General features: G+C 44.8%; 2 protein-coding genes across 14 annotated transcripts in view; both read right to left on the bottom strand.

The window, feature by feature from the left end:
- Positions 1–19: 19 nt before the first annotated feature.
- NFU1 (NFU1 iron-sulfur cluster scaffold) lies at positions 20–15,274 on the bottom strand. 2 transcript variants are annotated; one of them, XM_061592908.1, is made up of 8 exons: positions 15,121–15,274; positions 13,321–13,427; positions 12,424–12,559; positions 11,748–11,814; positions 8,197–8,311; positions 6,826–6,889; positions 2,600–2,774; positions 20–662 (listed from the first exon to the last, which is right to left on the bottom strand). In XM_061592908.1, the coding sequence occupies exons 1-8, from the start codon at positions 15,153–15,155 to the stop codon at positions 618–620; spliced, it is 744 nt and encodes a 247-aa protein (XP_061448892.1). In that variant the 5' UTR covers positions 15,156–15,274; the 3' UTR covers positions 20–617. The 2 variants fall into 2 exon arrangements, with proteins under 2 accessions (XP_061448892.1, XP_061448893.1); XM_061592909.1 differs by lacking the exon at positions 15,121–15,274 and adding an exon at positions 14,679–15,110.
- Positions 15,275–23,609: 8,335 nt separating this feature from the next.
- The window catches only part of AAK1 (AP2 associated kinase 1), a 112,801-nt gene continuing 108,436 nt past the window's right edge, over positions 23,610–27,974 (bottom strand). For 11 of the 12 annotated variants that reach the window (XM_061593244.1, XM_061593241.1, XM_061593242.1 and 8 more), the window contains one exon: positions 23,610–27,910. In XM_061593244.1, the coding sequence (XP_061449228.1) occupies positions 26,775–27,910 (1,136 nt within the window). In that variant the 3' untranslated portion in view covers positions 23,610–26,774. The remainder of the gene's footprint in view (positions 27,911–27,974) is intronic. The other variant, XM_061593252.1, reaches the window with a different exon arrangement.

The raw sequence follows: 27,974 nt of genomic DNA on the forward strand, positions 1-27,974 counted from the left end.
ACAAGGAAGATAACAGAAAAAGATGCCAATGTTGTTTTATTGGATGAACAGTAGTTTTAAAAAACTGTAAGTTGTTCAGCGAGGCATAAGGTCTTGATCAGAGCACAATTAAAATATCAAAGCTGGTTATTCCAAGAACAAAAGGGGATTCCATTCACTACAATATTTTGCATTTGGTAGGGGCAAGATATATATGCAACGTTAATAACACAACAAAACAAAGAATGATAAAAATTGAATATGATTAGTTCATGGCTTGTGCAACAGGAAAGCCTCAAAATAATAAAGCAATAATTTATATTGATATAATTATTCATGGGCTGGAGGAAGATCACCACAGACGCTACCTAAATCCAGCAGAGAGGGAAAATATTTTGTAAATATCACATTCTCCCCAAACAAAATGTATACATTTTCTTCTTTTTGCATTTGAAAACAGCAGGACAAGTACTCTTTCTATAGCTTTCCCATGTTTCCTTAGAGTCATGAAGCAGTGATGGATACAGTCCAGTGTTCAGAAAAGGGTGACGACTTCTGGAGCTGTTTCTATAGTGAGTAGCTAATTTAGACAAATCAGCTTGAAAAATAATCTTCACTTAGAGTCCAAAGCCCTTGATTCAGGTCAAGTTTGCTTTTTCTTCTTCTTCATTATCATCAACAACCTGAAAGACAACAGACTGTAAGAGTAAGGCACAGGCAAGCGTTAATTCCAAAAAAAAAAACCCACCAAAAAAACCACCACCAACACATACATTTCAGAATCCACAAGGTCCTCTTGAGATATAGCCATCAGCATACAGGACAATGGAACAAATGTAATGCATAGTATTTTAAAAGTCAGATTTATGCTTTTAAAAAAATAAAAACAGGCAGCCACTGATTAAGCATTTAAAAAGCATTTTACCTATTATAAATGTTATTTTACAATAATAGAAGTCTCTCAAGAAAACTGTCCTATATTTTCCTTCTATCCATGTCCTGGCCTACAAATCAAAACAAAACTGCGTCTCCCAGAAACTCCAGCTGAAACAGAAGGGCCACAGGGTTCCCAAAGTACATGGCTGAGACTGTTAGCACCCCACGGAAAGCCACCCCTTACCTCGAGGCCTACAGCTGCTCCGAGTGGCAGGTTGTTGGCTGTTGTTGCCATGGAGTGAAGCAAGCGAAATAAAGCTCACGCCACCCCCTTCTCTTTCTCAATTAGGGGTATTTCTACTAGGGGTGGCTAATCCGTGGCCCTCCAGATGTTGCACTCCATTCCTAGCATCTCCAGCCAACATGGCCAACAGTCAGGGATGATGGGAATTGTGGTCCAGCCACATATGGACGGCCACAGGTTCCCCGCACTTGATTTAGATGCTGCCCCACTCATCCCCTTCAAAGGCTCTTCAGTCTCGCTGCCCTATAATGAGTTTCAGGTTCCTCTGCTTGTACGAGTCGCACAGAATTTCCAAAGTTGTGGCCTTTCCTGTCACAGTGCTGGGAGCAGCTCCTGGCTCTGCCACTCTTGAGGACAGGGTGTCCTCTTTCTGCCTTGGCCAGTGCCAAAGGCTTCCTGACACGATCTTCTCCTTTCCTAAAGCTCCCTCTCCATTCCTTTCCTGCAAACAATCCACAGCCCACCCTTCAACCCGTCTCAACCTGGTGTCCGTGGGCGCAATGGGCTCGAGGACTTCTCCTGCCGCACTAAGCCTCTGAGCTCCCCCTGCCCTTTCCACACTGTCCTCCAGCATGAGGGTGGTCACTTGTCTGCCCCCTTGAAAAGTACATAGAGTTGAAAGAGGATACGGGAAGAGGAACACTCCTTCTCACTTCCTTTTCAAAGCTCAACACTTGATCAACTGAACAGAAAGCATAGTGAGCAAGAGGAGAGGAAAGAAAGGGAGGAGGAAAATGGAATGCTACAAGAGTCAGGAGAGAAAAAGAGAGGAGGCATGTCCAAGCACATGCACACACACGTCAGAACAGGCCCCCTTGAAATCATAGAATTTTCTCATGGGCTTCCCATCCCCAAATCACAGATTTGAGTGAACCATAAGAAGACTGATCTGGTCTATATGGATCCACATGTTTGCAAGGAATCTCCGCAAAACCACCATCAAATCATAAGTCACCTTTGTATCCATAAACTGTTCTGATTTGTTGGTGGTTTTATCGTCATCTTATGTAAAATCATGATCCATGAGGCCCCATACCTTGCAGCAATCTTTTTGTTGTGCTGATAAGCACTGATCTATGATTTTACTGAAATGTTGCATATAGTTGGAAAAAAGGGGGGAAGGGATAGGAGGTGGAGGAAGAGATGTAAGAAAGCATCCTGGAGGACTGGAACCCTCAACAGGAGCAGTCCTGCTAGGAGGCAAGGATACACTGCAACATTTTGATGCAGGCCTCACTACCAGAGACATCCTATTTTATACACTGTTGCTATTTTCATAATGTCCCTTCTATACCTTGTTCTTGAAATGAACCCAGTTATTCGACTTGAAGTGTCAATTTTAATTTTTCAAAACTTGCTTGCAGAGACACTGAGAGATGCGATGAAAAAATTCCATAAACAAACCACCACCAGTGTTTATTTCCTTTACATTGTGCTTACCTGTTCCACACCTTCTACTTCTGGAATATAGAACTGCAGCATATTTTGTATCCCACTCTTCAGAGTTATTATAGAACTGGGACAGCTTGTGCATGAGCCTTGCAGTTTTAACTGTACAATCCCATCTTCAAAGCCCTTAAATATGACATCGCCACCATCTTCCTGGACCGTTGGCCTGTGGAACATTGAAATTATATATAATGAACAAAATATTAGTGGAAGAAACTACTTACAAGCTCAAACTTTTCTACACATTCAGGAGTCAGGCTCAGAGCGCACTCCCACTCCACTCACACTCTTTGGCTTCCTCTTCTTTCACTCCAGCCTCTATACCTTCCATGGCACACTGCTTATGGCCAGAAGAGTCTGTCTCTTGCAGCCCATTCAAACGCCTCCCTTCTCCTCCTTCAAAACCACTTAACAGCAAAAGTTTTCCTAGAATATCTGAACCAGAGCTGAGTATATTCTGTTTCTTTTAAGTACATGTTCTCTGCCAGGGCAACCCTTATTCTATTGACAATAATGGTTGATTACTGAAACTGGAATAAATTATACAAATTCAGTCCAGCAATTTTGCATACATTTGCCCGGCTCACAACATCTATTTTGTCTGTGCAATCTGGATAATGGTAGTGAGAAACTATGTCAAACACTGAAGTCCTTGTTCCCGCCAATCCTCCTCAATCCCACTTTGGCTTCTCAAATGTCATCACAACAGATGAAATGGATTGCAGTTGACTAGAGATGTGAAAGCCCATAAAAAATGGGGGGGGGATCAGAAAATTTTTGTTTTTTCTCAGTTTCCCCACTTTTTTTAATTTTTCAGAAAAAAAACCAAAAAAACTTGAGGGGGGGGACACAGAAAAACACAGTTTGGAGACACTGACACACATCTCCACAGTTGACAACCGAATGCACCCAATTCAGAGCTCAGGTATTTATTTGGGGACAAGCTGCGCCTACATTGCAATGAAAACTGCATCCTCATTTGCCACTTATACTACTACCCGGTCACGTCCCAACAGACTTGCCGTTATTTTCCAAAGAAGCACAAGAACACTGTCTGTAAGCCTGGCGTACACTAAGATGCTGGGAACGCTTCAGTGTGAATATTGACATAAGCACCATCACATAAACGTACAGCTGTGAAGCGCTTCCCTGGTGTCCTGCTGGCTAATGCTGGGGCACAGGCAATTCTAACAGAAATATTAGGGCTTGGAATGACAAAGGGAAATATTCAAATAGTGGATCTGTAGATTATCCACATTGTGAAGATAAAAGTCGCTTGGCTTCAGCGTGACCTTGACCCTGCAGCTGCTGCCGTTCCAGATGAAGGACCCAGTGCCAGCGCTGGTGATTTGTTGGCGGATCGGCTTCCGCTTCGGCAGTCAGCTGACGTGGACAAAGTGCTGTGGCTATCCGCCCAGCCACGGGCCCTCTGGGTCTCTGCCCTTCCTGGCTTAGGAAATCTAGCAGAGGGGGTTGACTGGTTGGGTCCAGAGTGTGGTGTGAGGTCCCTGCAGCCTCGAAAGAGGCGATGGTGAGGCCACTCCTGAAGAAACTGGCCCTGGGACCCTTGGACTGGAATAACTGTCGACCGGTCGCAAATACCCCCTTCCTGGGGAAGGTGGTGGAGAGGATAGTGGCAGGGCAGCTGCAAGTGTTCTTGGAGACATGATTATTTAGACCGTTGGTGTCCAACATGGCTGCCGCTCGCCACATATGGCAACATGATGACTGGCCTGCGGCAAGGTGGTGCTTTATTTCTACTACCTACTTTTTAAAATAAATGTTTAAATCAATTTTTTTTATCAGGTACCAGTTCAAAAAAGTGTCCACTGTCCGCCCTTTACACTCACAGATTCATCCTTGGGTGCTATACGATTTTCCAATTGTGAGAAACAGGGAATTCACGCAAGAGCCATTTTACTTTGACATCTACAATTCTCAACTAACTCAAGAGCTTGTGAGGCTTCTTTCTTTGGAGAGGCACCTTTTCAAGACGGATGTGGTTTTACTTCAAAGCACTCAACATCTGAAAGACGATCCAATTTTTATGATGTGAACTCGTATTTTAAAACAAAATGAATTTGTGGTTCTAAATACAGTTATTCCAAAACTGTTTTCAATTTTTGGGTCCATGTGGCTCTGCGAATCAACTTTTTCTGTGGTAAAAAAAGGCAAAATCAAAATATAGGTTGCAGGTATTAGGTGAAAAATTGGAGTTGGAGTTGGGATTCAGTGTAACTGATTTTATGCCTGATTTCCCTGCAGTACTTAATGACAATATATGTCAGATTTCTCACTTATTCTAACAATAAATAATTCAAAACATTGTGTGTTTTTCTACCCTCAAAAACACAGTTAAAAAAACTTTTGTTGTGTGGTGAAAATATTAACACATTTACCACAATTTTGGCAAGTATGAAAAAACTGCTGGACAGCTCTGACTTGGATCAGGTCTGCCCATGGGACTGAGTCAGCCTTGGTTGCCCTGATGGATGGATGGCCTTTACAGAGAGTGGGACAAGAGGAGGTGAACTCTGGTCCTGCTCCTTGCTCTTTCAGCTTCTGACACCCTTGGCCGTGGTATCCTCCTGGAATGGCTCCAAGGAATGGGAATTTGGCGCCCTCCATTACAGAGGCTCTGGCCCTACCAATGGGACTGAGTCTAGAGAGCAGCATTGGGAGAGCATTTCCGGCCCCATAGCAGTTATGTTATGGGGTGCCGCAGGGCACTATTTTATCCCCAGTGCTATTTAATATCTATATGAAGCTGCTGGAAGCAGTCATTTGGAGTTTTAGGGCAAGGCGCCATCAGTATGCTGATGCCACTCGTCTGTTTCTCCATAACAGCTGAGACAGGAGAGGCTGTGTGGGCCCTGGGCAGGCACCTGGACTCACTGGTGAGATGGATGAGGAAAAATAAGCTGAGCTTGAATTCTGGCAAGACAGAGGCATGGTGGGTGAGTGGTTCCCATGTCTGAAAAATTGGTCAACACCAACCTGGAAAGTGTTGCACTTTCTCTGAAGGAGCAAGTACACAGTGCAGGAGTGCTTGTAGACCTCAGTGGCTAGAAGCACCAGCTGTGCCTGATATGGCAGCTGGAACTATTCCTGGACCGGGAGAGTGTGACCATAGTAGTTCAGGCACTGGTGACTTCAAGACTGGATTACTGTAATGCACTCTCTGTGGGGCTTCCCTTGTGCTTGACCCAGAAGCTGCAGTTAGTGCAGAATGCTGCAGTATGGATGCTGACAGGAGTGAGACCCTGTCAGCACGTAACACCGCTGCTCAGAGATTTGCACTGGTTGGGCCAAGTTCAAGGTATTACTGTTGATACATAAAGCCCTTAACAGCCTGCAACCAGTTTACTGGTGAGATCACCTTACCCCATGTGTGTCTACTCAACCACTTCAATCTGTGGAACTGGCACTGGTATGAAATTATTCTTTTAGTGTGCCAGCACCTATACTTTGGAACTCCCTGCTTATTGACATCTGGCAGGCACCGTAGCTGTACTATTATCAGTGCCAACTGTTAACTCTGATTATCTTTTAAATGTTTTAATTACTTGTTTTAATTGATAATTTTAATATTTATTGTAAACCACTTACAGATTTTATTACAATGAAATGTATACAAATTTTGTTAAAGAAATAAATAAATTCCACATTAAAATCAGCATACTTCACTCATTTTAGACATGTTTACTGTAATTTCTTTCTGAAGTGAATTTTTAATCCACATGCTTGTAAAAAGGATAAACATTCATGGGAAAGAAGTGGATGGGATCACTATCAGTGAAAGGACTTGATGAAACAGCAACAAGCCCCCTCTATGATGAGCTTCCGCCAGGCCTTGAAGACCTGGCTCTTCAGGCAGGCTTTTGGGGTGGGTTAGGTTTTATTATTATTGCTGAGATTTTTAATGTTTTAAATGTTTTAACGTATTTGTATGTTTTTATTTTGTACGTCACCCAGAGTGGCTGGACAGCCAGCCAGATGGGCAACTAATATATTTAATAAATAAATAAAAGAACATATCACAAAGTGAATAAAATGCTGTTTTCAGAGACAATCTAGCAAAAGGTGCAGGCATCTCTGTCAGTGCATCAAACTCTATAATTGGAAGTATACATTCATAACTCTACTACCTTCATGAAACATCCTTTTCCCACATGTTTTTTACCAACAGCGTATAGGATTCAAAATTGTAGCTGTACCTTATTCTAGTATCCAGGAGCTCTTTTATCATTAATATAACTTCATCATCTTCTTCAGATGGAGCTTGAGTGGTTTACGCAAGACAAAAACAATGAATCATGTTTATCTTAATTAAGTTGAGGAATAAAAGAAAAACTGATAAATTAAACACCACGTTTCCAAAATATTCCTAGAAAATAACCTATTTACCACCCAGAAAAGCTCTACCTGATGGCTACCTGAGGATGAAATGACTGCAAAACTATTATATGCAATAACAATCCCTAATTGCAATGACTGATCTACTGGCTTCTTTCCATCCTACACGTGCAGTTGACACTCCTGCTTCTTCTAATGCTCAACGAGTCCTTTTGATAGTTATGCCACTGAGTCATAGCAGAACAAGGCTGCTTCCTAATTTCAGGCACTGCCAAGCTACCATCTTTGGGTTTTTTCTGGATTATTCTGAATGTAATTCTAGCAATCTTTTGAGTCCAAAATAAAATGGTGAGTACCAGTTTGCAATATTTCAGGGATTATATATGGAACAGTTATTGGGTTGATCAAAAATAAAAAATAGTACCTGAGGCGAAATTCGTATCTTAACTATTGCAGTATGGCAAAACCATGGACATTTCCCTTGTGCCCATTTCTTCATATCGGCTTTCATTTTATTGATCAATAAAAAAGTCAAAATTACTATCAAAGATTTCTGCAGGAGTTTGTGATATCAAAATTCCAAAATATCAAATTCCACTAGTTTCCATTTATCCTGTTGGGAAACTCTATTCATAATTGTACCTCTATATTAGTCCTAAAAGTTCAGACTCTGATTGATTTTATCTTCCAGTCCAATAACAAAGTCCTGTAAGATATCAATCAGGTTACTGATCGGCAACCTCTTGATAAATTCAGAAGGACGTTCGGCACTCGGGGAAGTACTTCCCATAGTTCAGGAGTCAGGGTCAAAGCTCCACCTATCCCTCCAAGAGCAGGAGGAATGCTGACCTCACAGACTAAAAGTTGCTCAGACTCATCATCATCAACATTATTATTATTATTAGAAGAGCTGTGCCAAAGGCAAAATGAGGACAAGTATGAAAGAACCAGAAGAGCATCCCTTTGAGCCCCAGCCTATCAGGGCATCAAAGACAGTGCAAGTAGCCCTGAGAAACACACTGAAGAATGCAAGAAACACCCTTTTCAATTGGACCACAGAGCCATCTAGTCCAGCAGTAGATGGCTAGATAGGCGTCTCTTAAAGCTCACAAATACAGCATGTTACCTGTCACCAGCATCTGATAATCAGGGGTATATTGTGTTTGAAGTTCCATGTAGCCATGATGGCTAATAGCAGACCTCCATCTATGTACTCAATATTAGCAATATACCTGTGTCTGTACGAGGTGCCTCTTCAGTAATGACAGGTAGGCCGGAAGCATAGAAATCCATAATAGTCGCATAAATATCTGGTTTCATTATGTTCCAATCCACATCTTCACTTTCCTACAAAGATTTCAAGAACAAGTTAAGGACATATGAATCAGACCAAAGTCTATCTAGTCCAGCACTCTGTCCTTAACACTGACCAGCCAAATGCCTCCAAGAAGCAGAGCAAAAAGTCAACACTCCTCCCTGGTTTGTCCCCAGGCTCTGGTCATCTCCACATGAAAGCTCTGTACCAGGCAACTATGGCTAACAGTCACTGAGCAACTTACCCTCTACAAATCTGTCATCACTCTAATCCTAACACATTACCACAATGAATTCTATAGTTAAGATCTGTGTGAAATAGTGCTTCTTGTCATCGGTTTGGTTCTATGATAATGTCTGCATATTAGTTCCCTTGGGCTGCCTTCAAGTTGATCCCGACTTATGGAGACCCTACGAATAGGGTTTTCATGGTAAGTGGTATTCAGAGGTGGTTTCCCATTGCCTCCCTCTGAGGCTGAGAGGCAGCGACTGGCCCAGGGTCACCCAGTGAGCTTCAGGGCTGTGAGGGGATTTGAACCCTGGTCTCCCAGGTCGTAGCCCAACACGCTAACCACTACGCCACACTGGCTCTTAGTAACCCTTTATCATTCAGAAGACTCTACAGGGCAGGGGCAGGTAAAAAAGAAAAAAAAACAGCCGTCAGATCTGGAAAATGTTTCACCAAATTTAATTAAATTTCTCTGTCCTTCCCCAACTTTGCCCCAAGCATCAACCGAAACCGGAACATCTTAGTGCTTCCAAATGGTGCTCAGGCTTAGACTTGGTATGTCTGCAGTATCAGGGAGCATTGAAAACGCACCTTCATGCCTTTGTCTGCACTTGACACAGATGTGGCATCATAAGGTGGACACAGAGTGAAGCACAGGGGAAGACGCACTCTCTCAGCTATGCACCGTGGCCGTCTGTCTCTAGCAGCGTGGAAGGTCCTGGTTAGACACCAGGGTGGCACATGCACCAGAAGTTCCGTATGACCAAGAATCTGAAGTGCCACATGGCTTGCATGATTCCACTGCAATGCACTCTTATGCGTGGCTGCCATTGAAGATGGTTCAGCTAGTACTGGATTCAGTCTCCCACTTGTTAACAATTATGGACCAATATCACGTTTCTTAAGCTTCTAAACAGACTGCTAGATCATTCCCAAGCCCAATTCAAAATGCTGGTGCTTATCTTGGAAAGCCCTGAACCACTTGGGTCCTGATTATCTTAGGGACCACCTTCTCCTGAACGAGCCCTTCTGGCACTTAAAAGACTCCGAGTTCCACCCAACATGAAGGCTGGCTTGGCCTCCCCTAGCAGCAAGTCGTTCTCTATAGTGAGCCCAGTGACAAGGAAATATTTCCCAAGGGTGATCCATACAGCCTGCTGACTTTACGAAAACAGGCACATTTTTTGGGAGGGGGGTTTGGCCTTTAAAAATAGCATTAATTTTTTTGGCTCTTATGTAGATTTTGTCACTATGTTTTTGCTTATTAGTATTTATTGCTTGGTTTATTTGGATTATTATTACTTAATGGGTGGCTTTGGTTTTTAGTTTGTGAAGTGGTTTGGAAATAACAAGAAAAAGCGGTACATAAACATTGTGAAATAAAACAGATAAAATCTTCAGATGCCCTGCCTGCCTCTGGGCTGGAAAAAAAGTTTTGCATGTGATCATTTTTATACATATATTCGTGCTTATTGCATATTCAGCACTTCCCATTCTAATATTCTGTTGGAGAAGCTATAATACTGTGGATAGTTGATGGCATATCTAAGGAAGGCAGAACAGTTTTGCTAAAACAGCTGTCTTCAACTCACAACTCCATAAGTATGCTACAGATGATAGTCAGAACATAGGTATTATTGCCAGTCTGCAACCAGCCTATCCTGACAACTGATGTGTGGCCACAGCAAAGTAGCCAGTCTTTCCATGCTTCAACTCACTCATAGGCTCAATTCCGAAACCACAGCAAAAGAGATGGCAGGTCAGCTATGGTTTGGTACAATGCCTGAATTGCCAAACAGCACTTGTGATGGACTGGCAGACTAAAACATGTTTTGTAAACCATGTGTTGTAAACCAACCAGTTTTGTAAACCATTTTGGGCCAATTATAGTTTTGTGTGATGTCTGAATTGAAAATCAATAATTACAGCCAACTCATCACATTTTTTTTAAAGTGTAGTTTTTATTGGGGGGGGCCTAGAGACTCTGATAGACCTCATTACACAGTCCTTTCCAGGACAATCTTCATTCAGAGTCTTTATTGGTTATTTTGTTGGAAGGCTCTAATGTTTAATTACTAAGCAAGTGGTAACATTTCCAAACGTTGAAATTTCCCTTAGACAATCTATGATTGCTTTCTGATTTTTCCTCTTTTAACAATCTCATATTTTTTAAAAAATTATATATACTTGTATACAGCTGACCTTCCGCCTCTAGGGGCAGCTGCCCCAGGGCAATGGAAGAACTTAGGAAGCTGAGAGGAAGGGAAATGGAAGCAGGCAAGCAGCTCCGCCTTTGGCCCCTGCTGTACATGTGAAAACTCAAACATCATTTGGGTTCTGAAGTGCAGTTACCACAAAGAATGAATTGGCGTGGACTGAAACAAAATGAGAGGGTCATTCATGCATGCCTCAATAACTGTACATGGCTGCAAGACCCGCTGCCTTATTTATTTATTTATTAAATTTATCAGTCGCCCATCTGGCTGGCTGTCCAGCCACTCTGGGCGACATACAAAATAAAAACATACAAATACATTAAAACATTAAAAATCTCAACAACAATAATAAAACCTAACCCACCCCAAAAGCCTGCCCTTATTGGGGCTTTTCTTTGGAAGCACTCTTCTGGGAATCTGGCTAAGTCACATGCTACTTATCAGGATGCTCAACATTGTGGCTCGAAACAAGCAAGTCTCTCTGCTGTTGTGCCTTCCTTTTATTGTTTTTATGCTGTATTAATCAAGTTCAATCCTGTAGCAATGTTGCCATGATTTCATTATCTTTTTATTTTATTGTGTGATTCGCTACTCTGAGGACTTTACCTCTTTTTATAGAAAAGAAGCATGTATGTTTCTCAAAAACGTCATCTCATGTTTCTCTTCCATAAGGCTGCCATCACATCCACAGTTACCTTGGAAAAGGAACCAAAAGCAGTGGGGAAAATGTCATCTAAAATTGTTGATTTAAAAAAAAGAAAAAAGGTTTCTAGTTCACAAAGGAAATAAGGGAAGATCAATCCTGACTGGCAATCAGGTACAAAAACTTTTTTCAGGCTTTGTGGGAAAACAAAGATCCTATAAACCTATGAACAGGTCACGTCTATTGAGCTTCTGGTACCAGAGCAGCTTAAAAACCATGCTTAAAAACTGGCCCAAGTTTTAAGGAGAGCTTTTTGGCATACACCAAACAATTCAGAAAAGAAGCGTACTTCTTGAGCACTAAATCTTATTTTAGGGTTACCTTTGTAACTGTGATAAAGTCTGTTCCAAAGAAGACACTTTTAACTCCTTCAATCCTGAAAAGCTGTCTATCAAAACAAAAGCAAGACTGAAAAATAGAGATCATCATTCAAATTCCTGTGCACCATGAATTTCCTGATTTCTTCATATTAGTACGCACATGCTCATTTGTTGGTTGATGAACACATGGCCGCTAAGGCGTCAATCCTAGACACACTTCCCTGAATCAGTATTACTTCCAAGTAAACATGCACAAGACTGTTTGTTCACTGGATATATACGGGATAAACTACATATTATACCACAGCTGCATTTAACAAAGTCCCCACAGTTCTTCCTCTGCAAACAGTCTTCGAGAGAAGATGCTTTGCACTGGAGAAGGGAACAGAGGCAGGGGAACGCTCAACCCTTCTGCTGCAAACTCCCCCCAGAACCGCTTTAATCCCATGGTTCCAGAACAGGGGCAGAGGTAAAAAACAGTTGGGAGAGGGGATGTCTTAAGGGGAAAGTAGGGAAATGGTTAAGCATTCCCTTCTCTGAAGCAAATCCTCTCCCTAGAATGCTTTGCATGAGGGCTCCATTACACCTTGTCCCTAAAGTAGTTAGCAATTGAAAGTAATACAATATGGGCATATAACCAAGTTATTGCCACATAAATGACAAAAACAACAACAAACCTTGCCAAGGGTGAGCAATATGTGGAAGCTGGAGAAGTGAATTCTATAGTTCTAGATTCCAGCACTGGTTTTCCTGGGATGAATTTCAAGCTGTTTGGATTTGGAGTGTCCTGCGTCTGAACAAACATAGACCTTACTGAAATAAATAAAAAAAGAATAAAAGTTAAACCATTTGTAATAGCTTGATTTGGATCCCTTCTTCCTTTAATATGTTCAAGAAGAGCTGGGCTGGATCTGACACAAGCTCCATCTAGCCCACTACCCTGTTCCACCTAGTGGGGCCAGCCCAGCCAGAAGCTTCTCGGCGCTCATAAGCAGGGCACAAAGGTAATGGCCTGCCTGTATTTTTGTCTCCAGCACCTGGTTCTCACAGGCGCATTGTCACTAAACCTGGAGATACCGTTTAGATAGACAATCTTTCCTTTTTTCCTTACCTGGCATTCTCCTCCTGCCACTTCTGCTGCAAGTTTTACAAGTAGTGAAAATGATCCGGGAAGGCCACAGAGGAGCAAGAGAGCTACCAAGGGCCTTGCTTGGTGAGATGCAGCCCCCCCGTCTAACTCAGTCTATGAAAAGTAAGTACTGGCAATTCATCTCTCTCTCTTTCTTGAAGAGGCTCACGTTTGTTTTCTTGACTGACAAATGCAACAAAACTTAGGAACTCCAAATGCAAAGATCCGAAGTTAGAAGCAAGTATGCACTTTACACATGGAAACAGTTCGGAAGACTTTATGAAAATACACACACGCTTTGAGCTGGACTGAACAGTGTGGTTATTCGATACTATTTTTGTCATGAAGTAGTAATTTCAGAGGAGAATCATCGCTTTTATCATTGCATCCTCCCACACACACATACAATTGTGAATGCTAACTTCAGGGCAAGCCTAACACTCACCTGTCATCTGCAGTATGGCAGGGGGAAGGAGCACCTTCCGTTGGACAGCACATGGTAGGGGCTGTTGAGCTGCTATCTTAACGTCTTTGAACCCCAAGCGACAGAAACTTAAAGAAGACAAAAAACCAACCTTACCAAGAATGTCATGATTTCAGACTCCTTATAAGACCCTCAATAAAAAGCTTAACTATCCCATCCTACAAATTTAGATCATGCCCTATTTTACGGCTCAAGGTAGGCAAGAATATTCCCTGGTGTCTTTCATGATCACAGCCACTCTGGTGGAACAAACTTGCCCAAGACCACTGCAAACAGTCAACAGGTAAGCCAAGATTGGAGCCACAGCTCCAACAGCCTATCCACAAGAGTTCCCTCCCTCTGAAAAATGTCACCTCTGTGGTTCTAGGAAGGCAGAAGATACTAAAAAGTTGTACAGAAACATAGTTTGTAAACTAATGAGGTTAGCAGGGCCTGCAAGAAAGAAAACTGCTCCTCCAGATAACAGTTACTAGCCTCAATCCAGCACTGCATAAACACGCTCTCTTCCTTCTCTGTAAGGGGGGACCTCTCGAGCTTCAGAAGTCCAGTTTAAGCCAAACATGTAATATTGTTATTTGCACAACAGTTTAAGAAACTAAAGAATCGGCTCAGCTGCGATAAAACAAAATTTAAAAGAGGGGGTGTCTTTTGTTAAACCAGTTTGCTTTGATGAAAGAACATGCACCCTTTTGAGCATCAAGGACCAAAAGGCTTACATATTTCTTCATCACCAAAAGCTGAGCCAAACGCTGAAGATGTCTCTTAGGGATACTTCAGGTATCAAGGCCACAAGCTCCTCAAGAGATGGGGCTCTTTTCTTAATTACGGCACTCTGTATGATGTCTTGCCCACCCTGGCGCCCTTCCGCTGTTTGGGGACTCCAGCTCCCAGCCAGAAGGCTGAATGATGCTGGGGCCAACAGGGGCATGGCTGCGCCGGCAGGGGCTGATGGGAAGCCAAAACATGCCGTAAACTATGAAAATTCATGCGGCCAACAAAATTGGCTGGCCTTTAAGGTGCCACGAGGCCCTCCGTTGTTTCTACCCCACAGAGGTAATGCAAGCATAAAACGGGGGGAATTGCATGCCAGTCTCACAACAACCCTGTTAAGCAGGCAGAGACGCTAGCTCAAGGACATCCAGGGAGCTGCATGGCTGAGTGGGGATTTAAAGCCCAGCCCTAATCTGGTGCTCTAACCACTACGCAACGTGGGATTCACTCCAGAACTAAAAACTTAAACCTCCACTGGGCATTCCCTTGACATTTGGGGCCTGTCTCCTCTGCGAACCTGCAAAAGCCGCCCCACGTCCCTGTCTCACCGTGCTTCGTTAAAAGCGCTGGACGTTTCTCCTCACAACAACCCTGCAAGGTAGGTACGGCTGAAAGGAACGGGCTCGCCCAAGGTCACCCCAAGATTGCTGCGACCAGAGGCTGGAATCCAGGACTTCTCGGCCCTAATCCGCCCACTGGGCATGCTGGCTCTCGCGAGTCGGGCCGATCCCATTTCCTTTGCAGTCCGTCTGGCCAGCAGCTTCCAGAACTGCAAATATTATTTCTGGCATTTATATTATTTCTGGCATCTTTCCTCCGAGGAGCTCAAGGCGGCATAAATAATCGCTTCCCTTTATCTGTCACAACAGCCCTGTGAGGTAGGCTAGGCTGCCCCGCTAAAAGACACCCTTCCCCCGCCCCTTTCTTTCTGCAAGCTGCGGAGGGGGCGTCGCAGGGGGGGAAGGAGGAACGGGGGCGCCCGCCACTTACCGGCTGCCCAGCCCCGCTGCCAACCTCCCCGCCATCTTCCCTCCCGTCGCTTGGGGGGAGGCTGAAGGGCGGCGACGAAGGACCCCTCCTGCCGGGCTGCCCTCGCAAGTGCCTGATTAGACTTGGGCATCCTTCATCGCAGTGCGCCTCCCCGCCCCAATACATGCATGCGCATGCGCGCCCCCCGCCTCTGAGCGGCCTCTGCTGGCCGCAGCGGGAAAGCGCAGCGCTGCTTCCTCTCATTGCGTTTTTGCTGCTGTTGTTATTTGCCTCCAGGTCGACTACGACTTATGGTGACCCTATGAATCAGCAACCTCCAAGAGCATCTGTCATGCACCCTTTATGGAATCAACCCATCTCTTGTTTGGCCTTCTTCTTTTCCTACTCCCTGCTGTTTTTGTTATTATTATTGTGACTATCGTTTATCTTTTTTTTTGAGCTGACGGAGCAGCCTACGATACAAGATGGCCTGTGCCTTCAGGCTTACTTTATTTATTTTATTTGTATTATTAAATTTACATCACAACTTTCCTCCAAGGCCATTCTAAAAAAAAAAGGCACAAAAGGAAAAAGGGATGGGAAGGGGAGAGAAAAGCAAACTCCAGCACCAGCTCTTCAAAGGGGGACACAAGGTTCTTATAATCAGCATAAGAACATGGGAAGGGCCCGCCTGCTGGATCAGGCCCATCTAGCCCACCATCTTGTTCTCACAGTGGCCAACCAGATGCCCATTATGGGAAGCCCACAAGCAGGACCTGAGCGCAAGAGCACTTCCCCTGCACCCTGTGTGGTTTCCAGCTCAGAAGCACACTGCCTCCAGCCTTCAAGGTAGAAACAGCCATCGTGGCCTTATCCTCCATGAATTTGTCTCATCCTCTTTTAAATCCCTAAATTGGTGGCCACCACTGCCTCCTGTGGGAGCAAATTGTACAGTTTAGCTATGTGCTGCGTGAAGAAGCACTTTCTTTTGTCTGTCCTGAATCTTCCAACATTCAGCTTCATTGGATGTCCAGGAGGTCTAGTGTTATGTGAGAGGGCAAAAAACATTTCACCGTCCACTTTCTCCATGCCATGCTTAAATTATAAACTTCTATAATGTCGTCTTACTCAGCTATTCTCTAAACCCAAAAGCCCCAAATGCCACAATCTATCCTCATAGGGAGTCGCTCCATCCCCTTGGTAGCCCTTTTCTGAACCTTTTACAACTCTACCAGGACTGGCGCCAGAGGGCGGCCAGGTTGGGCCCTGGTTGAGGGCCCCTTCAACCCAGGGCCCCTCCTGAAGGGCCCCTCCTTAGGGTGGGGTGGCACTCTTGTTCCATGATCCGCAGCAGTGTTGGATCCTAGTCGATGGCAGGCATGCATACTATGCGTGCACGTCACTCAACATGAGAGGTAGGTGGTGTGACGGGCAGGCTTATTAGCCCCGTGCCGCTTGTATGGGGGATGTTGGGCTATGGTGCCACACGTCCAGCGCAGGCTAGTGCTCAAGGTCCCAGTCATGCCTGGCACCAGCCCTGAACTCTACAATATCCTTTTTGAGGTGAGGTGAGCAGAACTGTACATAGTACTTCAAGTGTGGTTGTATCATAGATTAGTATAATGGCATTATGATATCAGCAGTTTTGTTTTCAATACCTTTCTTAATGATCCCTAGCATGGAATTTGCCTCGTCCCCTGCGGCCACACACTGAAGGGAGACAGTTCAGGAGCCAAGAGGCACGGCTCTCCCCATGGAGTGGCTCTGCTTACCGTCTCACCTACTGCTACAGCCAAGTGGGACGGCTGCTGCTAGAACGACAGGGGGAAGGAATGGTAGGCCCTCGTGGATAGGCCTGCTCTCCAAAGGCGATGGATAGCGTTGCCACCCACTCTTTGACCTTCCGAAGCAACAGACATTTCTGCAACATACACTTGACGGTAGGTGATCCGTGTTCTTGCTCTAGGATCATACTTAAAAGTTCATCTTTAGATTAAGCTAATTTTCACTCATCTGTCTAAACCTTACAGTGAGAGCGACAGAGAGTTGGAATCATGTCTGTGTTTTGGACCAGCAGCTGCACGGCTCTCACCTCAGCTAGCAATGATCTTGTTTTGTAAAGTAGTAGCAGAGGGGGAAATGCCCAGCAGGCTCGTGGCGACCACCATTGTCCCTGGACAAAAGCAGAGCAAAAGTGTAACATGGAAGCCACTAGGCACACACCTGCAACCCTCACCCAGCAGCGCACGGACTGGACGCAGGGGTGGCCCATCCCTATAGGCAAACTAGGCGGTCACCGAGGGTGCCAAATTCGAGGGGGGGAAATACAAATTTAAAAAAACCAGAATAAAGATGTCGTTATTCAATTCTGTGAAGCTCTAATGAGATTGCTCCGTCGGTGCAAAGATTTCTGCTGGCCTGACAAAGCGATCTCCCCTCTCCTCCTCCCGTGTGCTGTGGGGCCGATTTGAGGGGCACAACAGGAGGAGTGGGGGAAGCCATGTTTCAGTAGTGGGAATCCTTGCAATGGCTCCTGCTGGCAGGATGGTGACTTGCATCTGTGATTATTTCAATCCCTGTGCATGTACAGAGGGAATATGAATTATAATAAATAAGGTGATCCATACAAGAAAAACATCAACCAGGGCCTTTTAAAGGGAGAAACAAAGGGCAATTGCCCCGGGCCTCATGCATGGTGGGGGCCACATGAACGCTGGCACTGCTGCATTGTTGCCAACTCTCTTCTTTCAGAGTCCCACCAACAAGGCCAGCGGCAGGGGTGTCCAGGTTGGGCCCTGGCCGAGGGCCCTTGTGGCCCAGAGGGACCCATCCTTAAAGTGGGAGAGCAGCACTCCTGTTCTGTGATCCACGGCAGCGTCGGCTCCTGATCCTGCTACGGATCATGGAAAGGGAATAGTTCCCAGACACCTCCCCCACAAACAGTCAGTGCAAGCTTCAATAAGCCTGAATGCACACCCCACCTACCGCTCACTCCTGTGAAAGCAGCGCGCATGCCTGCCGTCAACCAAGATGGTGGCAGAGGCTCTCCTAAGGAGCTGATGCCCCTGCTGCCATCTTGTGATGGGAGGGATGCGCACGTAGCACACACATGCCTGCCATCAACGAAGATGGTGGCGGAGACTTCCCTAAGGGGCTGACAGCCCCGCCATTTTGGTTGATGGCAGACATGCATGCACAGCGCACATGTCGTTTACAGGGATGGTAAAGGTAGGTGGGACATGTGGGCAGGTTTATTAGCCTTGCGCTGCTTGTATGGAGGGGCTGGGCTATGGCGCCGTGGACCCAGGGCAGGCTGGTGCCCTAGCGCCCAGGCATGCCTGGTGCCGGCCCTGCCCACTAACTTGAGCTCCATAAACTGAATGGAAAAATCAGCATCAAACTCTACCGGTGCTTTTGTGCTTTTTGTCATGGCAGCATGAGCAAGATGGCTGCAGCCATAGGCAGAGCTAACAGTAGCAGCCCAGTCCAGCCATTTTTAAAATTGTTATATTTACATCTAGCCTTTTTTCCTCCAAGGAATGCAAAGCAGCTTACACGACCCTCCTCCCCCTCCCCTCCATTTTATGCTCACAACCACCCGTGAGGCAGGTTAGGCTGAGAGTCAGCGAGTGGCCCAAAGTCACCCAGTGAGCTTCCTGGCTGAGCAGAGACTAGAACCTGGATTTCGCAAGTGTCAGTCCCACACTGTAACCACTTGACCAGGCCCAGCAGGGTCCTCCATGCAGAGCCTCAAGGCGCCAGTGGGCTCAGAGACCCAACAGCGTGGAGGCCTACAGGGTGGGACAATCACAAACGATAACGGCCACCAGCTTTTCTTGGCTCTCACTGGCACAGTTGTGGCCACTACGGTTGGCCACGGAGCCCAAAAGGGACCTTCGAGCAGCAGAGAGGACAGCGGCCTGCTCCCTTTCTTCCCCTCCAGTGAGCACACTAGCTGGAGCTGAGAGAATGGTTCGCACTGGATACGACTAGCAGGAGAAGAGAGAAAAGTCTCAGCAGGAGAGCTGGTGGATCCCCAGGAGAGGAGAGGGCTGGGGGGCAGCTGCTCCTGCTTGAGCCTCCGTGGGAGGAGAGGAAGGGGGAATTTGAGGGCCCAGGGCCTGCGTGAGAGGGAAAGGGTGCACACGGGCTGGGTATGGGTGGTGTATCGGGGGAGGAGCAACTTGCCTTCTGTGAAATGGACGTTGCATTGGAGCAGAAGGGGGACTTCATGTTTGGGGGCTCATTTGCCCACCTCAGCCTTTGACTAAGGTGCTTGTCTTTAGGCCTTCTGTGAAATGAATGCTTCCTTTGCACTAGTAAATACAATGCCTTGCAAAAGTACTCAGACCCCTGACCAGTGCTCTCATATTACTGAATTACAAATGGTATATTGTAATTTTGTTCTGCATATTTTATTTTGAAACACTGAACTCAAAATCAACTATTGTAAGGTGACATTGGTTGGGAAATGTTTGTAAGAAACATAAAAAACTGAAACATGTTGCTTGCGTAAGTATTCAACCCCCACACATTAATATTTGGTAGAGCCACCTTTCACTGCAATAACAGCTTTAAGTGTTTTGGAGAAAGTATGTACCAGCTTTGCACACAGTGTCGGAGGGGCTTTGGCTGAATTCCTGGATAAATCACATGTAAGATCCTACTCAATCGTGAGCACTGGGTGATTCTCTGAATTTGCATACCCAATAACCTTTGACTACATGGTAGCAACACTAAGAGCAAGTGAAGGCAATTGAGTGAGTGAAAGTGAGGGCAATGTAAACTCATAGGCAAACACTTTCATAAGGGGACAACCAGTGTGGCATAGGGATTAGAGTGCTGGACTGGGACCTGGGAGACCACAGTCCAAATCCCCACTCCACCATGAAGCTCACTGAGTGACATTAGGCCAGTCAGTGTCTCACATGGTTGTAGTGAGGATAAAATGGGAGGAAAATGTTTTTATGCCATCTTGAGCTCCTTGGAGGAAAGGTGGAATATATATGTAATAAATAAATAATAGCTGATGAGGAGCAAATATCCCATATCCATGGGAAAATGGTAGGTAGTTTTGAGTCAGCACTTGGTTTTTCCCTTTGCATTTGCAGAAATTCATCAGTTTATACAGATGCATACTCTATATGAAAGCTCTTGGGAGTAAGAAGGAACATACAGCAACACAAGTGTCTTTGAATCAGATAGTTTTTAATAAAGCATACAAGTTTCCAGCATTAACATTTCTTCATAAAGGACTAATGCAACCAGAGTGAAAAAAATATATACTCCAGATAGACTCCAAACAGCTTAGTATGTCAGAAGCATTTCCAACACGGCGAAGTTCTGACTGTATCAAGAGCAACTTGGAGCAAAACTAAACGAGTCTTTGAAACTCGTGATGCATAATTGTGCACATAGAGAAATCCACGTTAGCAGCAGCTGAAGAAGAAAAACCCAGCCTGCTCAAATGCCCTTCTCAAGCTGCAAGTACAGTAAAGACAATCTGAGCTGCCTTTGAGAATGACCCGCCATTGATGCCAATCTGCAACAGCAGTTTCTTCTTCCTGTTCACAACCCGACCTCTGGTACAGTGTTTAGATGTGATTGCCATCTGCTTTCCTCACAAGAAAGAATCCCTTTTTAAAAAATGACCATTGGAAGATTGGCCCTCTCTAAAATCACAGCTGGTAAGTCTTATAATAGTCAAGATATTCCTGGTGTACACACAAACACAAACAAGACAGCCACCAACCCAGTGAACGATGGTCCGGGTAGTCACAACAGCTAAGTGCAGATGTGGGAATGGGCATCTCAGAGAGACAAGGTTATCTTGTGTCAAACGCTTCATGGGCAAAAAGGTTACTACACACAAGACAACTCTGGAAGAGAGCTTGATTTAAAACCACCAAAAACAAGATAGGAGGAAGGTGTGGGGGAAAACCCTTCCCAGCATGAGAGTTCTTTGGTGGGAAGTGAATCCATGTAAATCTGTGTATTGCTTCAGTGTGATTAAAAGAGCTGAAACTCGCCTATCTCCCTTTAGTTTTAATGTTGATCCCAAACATGAGCCAGTGACTGTGATGTGGGCAGGAAGGCAGGGACCGTGGTGGAGCATTGGCAGAAGGATGGAAAGCTGAGAAGAAACATGGAAGCAGTATCTGGAGCTGACCTCTGCCGTGCCTGCCTTGGGCCAGCCAACGTGAACCCTGTTTAAACTGGGAGCAATTCCACAAAGGAGGCCACTCCTCTCTCTGGGGCTTCATGCTATAAGCTGTGCTGGGTCAAAATGCTTTTGGCACCCAAAATGTAACATCTAAATGGGGCCCCATCCAGCCCAGCAGAGAAAATAATCCTATTCAGCTTCCTGCTCTTAAACAGCCACCTCTACCTCACATGCAAAGCTGCCACTGCCTATCGATGAGGCTGGTCTCAAATCAAAGCTTCAGCAGAGAAGTGGGACCCCAATGGCAGAACCTACACAGAGGTTGCATTGTGCAGAGTTTGAAGGGCCAGGCTAAGGAGATTTTATGAGGAGCTGGATATCAGAACTGCCAGAAAGGTGTTTGGCTGGCTTTCATGAATCAGATGATGGAAACTCAACAGCTTCTGGTCACGTTTCATGCCAGAAAGGTCAACCTAGACCCTGTTGTACTGGGAAATACTGAACTGGGTTATAAGTTGGCAATCACTCCTGTAACATTAGCAATGACCCAGATGAGGCACAAACTCATACTAAGGACCTGCTGTGAGCTTATGATGCAAGAACTGGGCTTTGCTTAAAAAAAAAAAAAGTTTATTTGAACACTTAACAAAAATACAGTACGTTTATATTAAAAAGAAAAATATTGCCCCATATCACATTCCAAAGTATTATTCCAAAGCTATTTGAATAATTTCCAGTCCTCCTCAAACTCTGATTCTGTTTGCATTTCCTGGGCTCTTTCAGTTCACGGCAAGCTTAAGAGTTCAAGGGAAAGCCCCGTTCTTATCCAGCCAAGGAAAGAGGTATGCTCATTTTCAAAAGACCCTTTTCGTGCTGCTAACTGGGATAGGAGACCAAAGGATACAAGTGCTAGCTCATCTGAGGAAATCTCCTGGGGCAGGAAACTGAAAATTCTCAGTCTTGACTTTGGGGCACATGGAATAAAAGTAAAGGGTTAAAGATGACTGGGCACCAGTTCTTCATCTGTTAAATCGCTCATGGCCAAACCTGAAACAAATCCTGGTTTGTACCCACAATGCAAGGCGTTTCTGATCTCAGAATTCCACTGGGTGAGCTACTCCTGCATAAGCCCTACTGGGAATCAAATGGTGTTGCTTCATCATCAGTAATGTTTTGCAGATTATCTCCCAAACACAACTGCTGCTGTGCTGCAGAGGAATGCTGGGTGTATGAAAACGCTATTGAACTTGACTCGATCACTATTAAAAAAGGTATTTAGATTGTCTAAAAATCTTCTAACCAGCTCCATGTAACAGTGATAGAGGAAACAATTCAAACTTTTACTATGCCAGGATTGTGGGGCAAAATCGCAGACATACCCTGCATTTCAGTTTCAGCCCTCTTCGAGTGTTACTTATTACTTGATGCTCCACCTCTGGGGCAGGGCTAAATGGGTAACCTCCCTTGTGTACCCCTTCATAGAAGTCACACCTGAAAAGTGCTTTCCCCAAATGGGCTGCACCCCAGATGTTTTGGACTCCCATCAGCCTCAGCTAGCATGGCCATATGATGCTGGAGTTGGGGGGGATTGTAATCCAAAGCATCAGGCTGGGGAAAAGAACCAGGCAGTAAGTGGAAATGTTACACCTACATTTCAAGTTGGCTGACATAGGAAGATCAGCAAAGAGTTTTAAAAATGCTAAATGGACGGTGCTTTCCAGGGAATGAGGAGCATCTTCACGGATTGAGGTGGGTAGAACAACTCCTTCGTCCATAACCTCGCTGCACTTTGGGTTTGGCTGTAACCTTCCCTCTACCAGAGTACCATCTTCCCCAATATGTACATTAGCATGAACTTTCCAGTGAGAATAGGGAAATACTAATAATAGTAATAACAAGAAAATGCACACATACAAAACCTATTTGTGGAGTGACATATGATTGCTTTAACAGTTTTAAGCACCCTAGTAATACTGCTGGCAATTCATTACTGGTTGTAACAAGTGCCATGATTTCCCTCAACAGTGCCAGAGTCAGAGCTGGAAATACTATCTGACACTGGTCAAAAAAGAAAAAAAACACTGACTTCAGTAGCAATCTGATTAGGTCTAGTCTCTGTACATTTGTACTGAATATGCAACCCCAGAGCCAAAATTCAAATTCAAATCCGGGCTACATGGCTGGCTGCCATCAACAGAGCACAGATTACATTCTATCCCTGGATTTTCCCCTGGGATCTGTAACACTGCAAGGATTCTTTGAATTTCTTAATTTTCTCATTCTGGCAAATACATGTTAACTTTCCAACACTCAAATACATAAAAAGTTAATTTTCCAAAGTATGGGGTAGGAAATATTTCAAAGAGAAACATAGTATGATTTCGAAAAGTGTATCTTCTTGACTTGATTTGCTATTTTAAAAAACAACTGTAAAGGCAAAGCAGGTAAGCAGTCATCTAGCTTAATTTTAAAATGGCAAGCGCCATAAAGATGCTCACTGAATCTCCTGTTTTCAACAATGGAGGTGCACACATTTGTGTGAACACATTTCCCGAGAGTTACTCTCCCCATCCCAAGGTATCAAACAGCATCGAATTCCTCTTTATTTCTTCCTACAAGCCATTATTAACTGCATAAATTTTACAGCAAAAAATGGCTTTAAAAATTAAACGAACGAAACCACACACATCTGCTTAAAGACAAGAGGCAGGTGCAGAATGAAGATTGTATCAGCAATGACTAACAGCACATGCAGGGCTTGAATTCATAAGAAGAGGAGCATCCAGAGCCCAACTTTTGTGGTAATATCTATGCCCTGACTCTACAGCAAGACGGATGGGCCATGAAAACTTGTGGGAAGGGCCTTTCGCACATTATCAGAGAGGCATCCAAGATAGTCTAAAGATGCTGGGATAGTTCATATGACTACATTGAAAATGTAGGCCCAGGTACCCATCACAGAAGTACACTACTCTTGTGAAGCACTGAGCAAATGTGCAGCTCCTTTGGGACAGATCTTCTGCTTTGTTAAACAAGTTTAACAATCTACCTTTCTTTCTCTGCCAAGATTGCTGAACTCTTGGCTAAAAGAGGCTTTTTATGATCATGTCATTCTCAGAGCTGGTTGTCTTCAAACCCCCAACATGCAGTAGGCACAGGGAAGACAGACCCACAAGTCACGTCAAAAAAGTTAAGACCATCACATTCATTTTTTAAGAACGTTTCAGCGAAGCCAACCTGAGCCACCATCCTACCGAATGCCCATTTGTAGGAACAAAGTGCTACAGGGTTCACTTGGAAGTACCAAACAAAGATAAAAGATGTGTCATCAAGGGCCATTTCAGGGTATGGAGACTTTCAAACAGGTCCTTAACATGAGGATATAATCATATCAAGAGCAGCTAAGGTCCTCCCCCCACAACGGATCACACACAAGTACAGTCAAAGAACTTTAGGGGGGAAACAGCCAGCCATATTTATGATTCATAGCCAGGATTTGTCTGAGATGTTTAGGTGCCTGAGACAGGAAATCCAAAGGCCACCCTCTTTCCCCACTGGCACAAAGCACCATTTGCCAGAAAATTCTCCTGTGCTAGCCCCATTCAAAGGGATGGAAGCTGTACAAGAACATCACCGTGCAGCTCAGTGAAAGGATTGCAGAGAACATCTGAGCGGATTGTGTTCCTTAAGGCACCTCCAAATCTGCATCACTTTACATCACGATAGGGCTGCCTTTGACAACATACAGACATGCCCTTGGGGGGGCAGGGGCACCCAAATATATATTTGTGAGAATATGAGGTAAAATAGCCATGTTAAGGAAACACAGCTGGCAGGATATTTCTGAATGTCTGGGTCTAGCCACAGCATGTGAAGACACGTTTCCACAAAAGGCACAGTTCAACAAAACTGACCACTGCAAGTCAGCTTGCCATACATTTCTACAGTTCATCAGGATTCCTCTCCCAAGTTAATTCTGTGATGCACCAGCTTCTTGGATTGTCTGTTAAAAACTAGGAGACTGCCCTTTGTGAAACAGCAGGTGGTGAACACTTGCAAAAGTTATCATTCAATTGTTGATGTTTATGTAGAATCAGATCTTCAGCAGCCAAAAGATTGCTGAGGCCAGCAGGATCAGGATCAAATTATACACCACTCCAATACCATATTTGTTATGGCATGAAATAGCTGATACGTTAAAAAAAAAATCGAAGCTCACTAGAGAGCCAAAACTCTTTTCATCAGCATACCCAACACAAAGTAAAGGCCATTTGAACACTATTCGCTTCAAATGCACCAGAAAAGTAACTGCATTAGAAGCTCTTATTAATTAGCTTGTGTGTGTGTGTAGAACCTAACCCAGAAATGCTCAATAGGCCTGTTCACCTATTCTCTTCCCAGCCCCCCAGCCTGGTTTATATCAAGAGCATGGCAGAGGGGGGGCTGCACTGCCAGCATGCCCACTGGTTCCATCCACAATGGGGGTGCACAATCAGTGCAACCTTTGAAAAGGCAGCATGTGCATGATTCTCTTTCAGGGGATGTGCAGGTGTTCAGGGCAGGGCTGGACACACTGGCGCCTGGCCAGGGCTCAAGGGGCTGCTTTCCTCGCAATGCATTTCTGACTCCTAAGCGAGGGGAGGCAATGACGAGTGGAGCTTACTTTCACACAGGCTTTCAAACCGGGTGAAGAAGGAACTTGGAGTTCAATAGAAGCTCCTCAGGGATTACATCTGGGTTTGCATCTTTTTCACAGATAAAAAGTTGGTTTTGCAAGTTATGCGTAGCAGGTGAAAAAGTCAAACTCTGCCTTTGGGAACATGCAAAAACCACTTTATGCTGTTTAAGTTCCTAGGCTTGCTGCATTTTTGTTACCATTTCAACAGAGGGTATAACCGGGTCCATGTCAGTCAGAGTGATCTTATTCCAAACCCTCAACTTTCACTTAAAACTAATAGGGCATAAAATATTAATTGCAGGTCAAAAAATGAAATATTACAGAACAAGACTTCTATTTCAAACTGGCAGTTGTTGGTTCTAGGGCAAGATTTATTAGCAACCACTAATAAATTTTTTTTCTTAGCCTTCTCTCTTGGTTGGAAAAATTAAATAATGTTACATCTGGTCACCATTTTTTTTCCTGGAACATCCAAGTGTAGTGTTGATAAGCTCTGTAATCCTTTGTGGGTACTAATATCAAGAGGTAATCATTTCTATCCAGTATAATCCCCTTGTAACTACTGGCTCAAATAATTATCCCCCCCCCCAAAATTGGAAGGAAATTCCAAAGGGGGGGCAGGGGGAGGAGTATGTAAAAAGCAAGTGAAAAAACTTCCATCATCTGGCAGTTAGCAGCCTGAAACAAACAACTTCATATGACTCAGCCGAGTATCACAGCAACTGGAATCTTGACAATTATATTATATATAAGCATGGAGTATATTCTGCCCAAGGACTTGCAGCTCTTTAAAGCATATTCAAAGTGGCCATCCTTTGTCACAGTGGAAGCCATTTAGGGCTTCTGCTTTCCCAGTTTGGAAGGAAAGGGGGCTGATGCAAATGGGTCAGAAGTGGGCAGCTCTTTAGTCCTGGTAGAAAGAGAGGCAATAGAAACGGACCCAGCAATGGCTTGCTTGTTGGTCTGAGAGACTACTTTGTAAGCGGCAATGGGCTGGGCGCTGACACACAGGTCCCCTTCTGGGCTGTAGTGACGGGAGTATTTTGCTAACGACTGTGGACAGAAAGGCTTGCTGGCCTTCAGACTCAAGAGGGCGTCTTGGGGGAGTGCATGTGCTTGGAGTGTGTCATTAGGAATGCTGCCCAACTCTTTTGATGCATCTTTGGAAGGAACAAAATCTGGGCCTTCGCTTGGTCTGACAGAAAGAGGGAGGGTCCTGGATGGCTGAGCCGATGAGGCCGCAGAATGCTGACCTTGAGGAAGAGGAGAGCCATGCATTGCGGTATCAAGGTTCAACACATAGTGGGCAGCTCCAGCTGAGCCTAAGAGCACTGCTGCGATGGGAGACTCTTTTGCAATGTTATGGGACATAAACTCTTCCTGGCTTTTCTTCTTTGTGAATGGAGCTCTAAGGAACACGTCACCCTCATCCAGTTGCTTTGCTAACCCAGGACTCTTGGAGATGAATGGTGCTTTAATGAAGATATCCTGGTCATCGAGGAGAGTTCTGGAGCTTCGGAAGGGAGCTGTGGCAAAGACGTCTCTCTCATCAGAAGCTCCTCTAGGGGACTGCTGGAGAGCATCAAGTGGAAACTGTCCTGGGCCACTTTGGGGAGCCTGTGGATTAAAGTCTTCTTGGGAAACTCTGTCCCTTTCTTGATGTTGTGGATTCATCTTGCAAACCTCCTCTTCCTCTTCAGAGTCCATTAGCAGAGGTCTGGATCCACTGCAATCCAAGAGGTCCGCCTCAGGGTCTGTTCCTTCCCCTTCACTGCTATGGAAAGAGCTGTTGCTGGAGGGGCCGTCCCTCGCCACGCCCTCCGGCTCTTCTCTGTGCCCAGCGCTCTGTGTTCTTCTGTCCAGCATGTCTCCAGCTGGCTGTTTCTTCAACGGGAAGCAACCAGTCGCAGATCCTCCTGGATTGTGCTCAGCATTCGCCACAAAGTATACCGTTGATTCTCCCTGCAGACCTAAAGAGTATAAAACAAGACTGTTACTTATCGGTCTTAAGGTTCTCTCAGCAGAACCTAACTA

This window comes from Rhineura floridana, chromosome 12 (genome assembly GCF_030035675.1).
Source record: "Rhineura floridana isolate rRhiFlo1 chromosome 12, rRhiFlo1.hap2, whole genome shotgun sequence".
In the NCBI taxonomy this organism is placed as follows: domain Eukaryota; kingdom Metazoa; phylum Chordata; class Lepidosauria; order Squamata; family Rhineuridae; genus Rhineura; species Rhineura floridana.

Bases quoted from the DNA above. Each gene is read 5' to 3' on its own strand.
- NFU1 (XM_061592908.1), bottom strand. From the start codon at position 15,155: ATGGCGGGGAGGTTGGCAGCGGGGCTGGGCAGCCG. The intron at 12,560-13,320 runs GTGAGTGTTAGG...TATTTATTTCAG, and splicing joins TGCCATACTGCAGATGACAG to TAAGGTCTATGTTTGTTCAG. The intron at 11,815-12,423 runs GTTTGTTGTTGT...TTGTTTTGATAG, and splicing joins TATTGCTCACCCTTGGCAAG to ACAGCTTTTCAGGATTGAAG.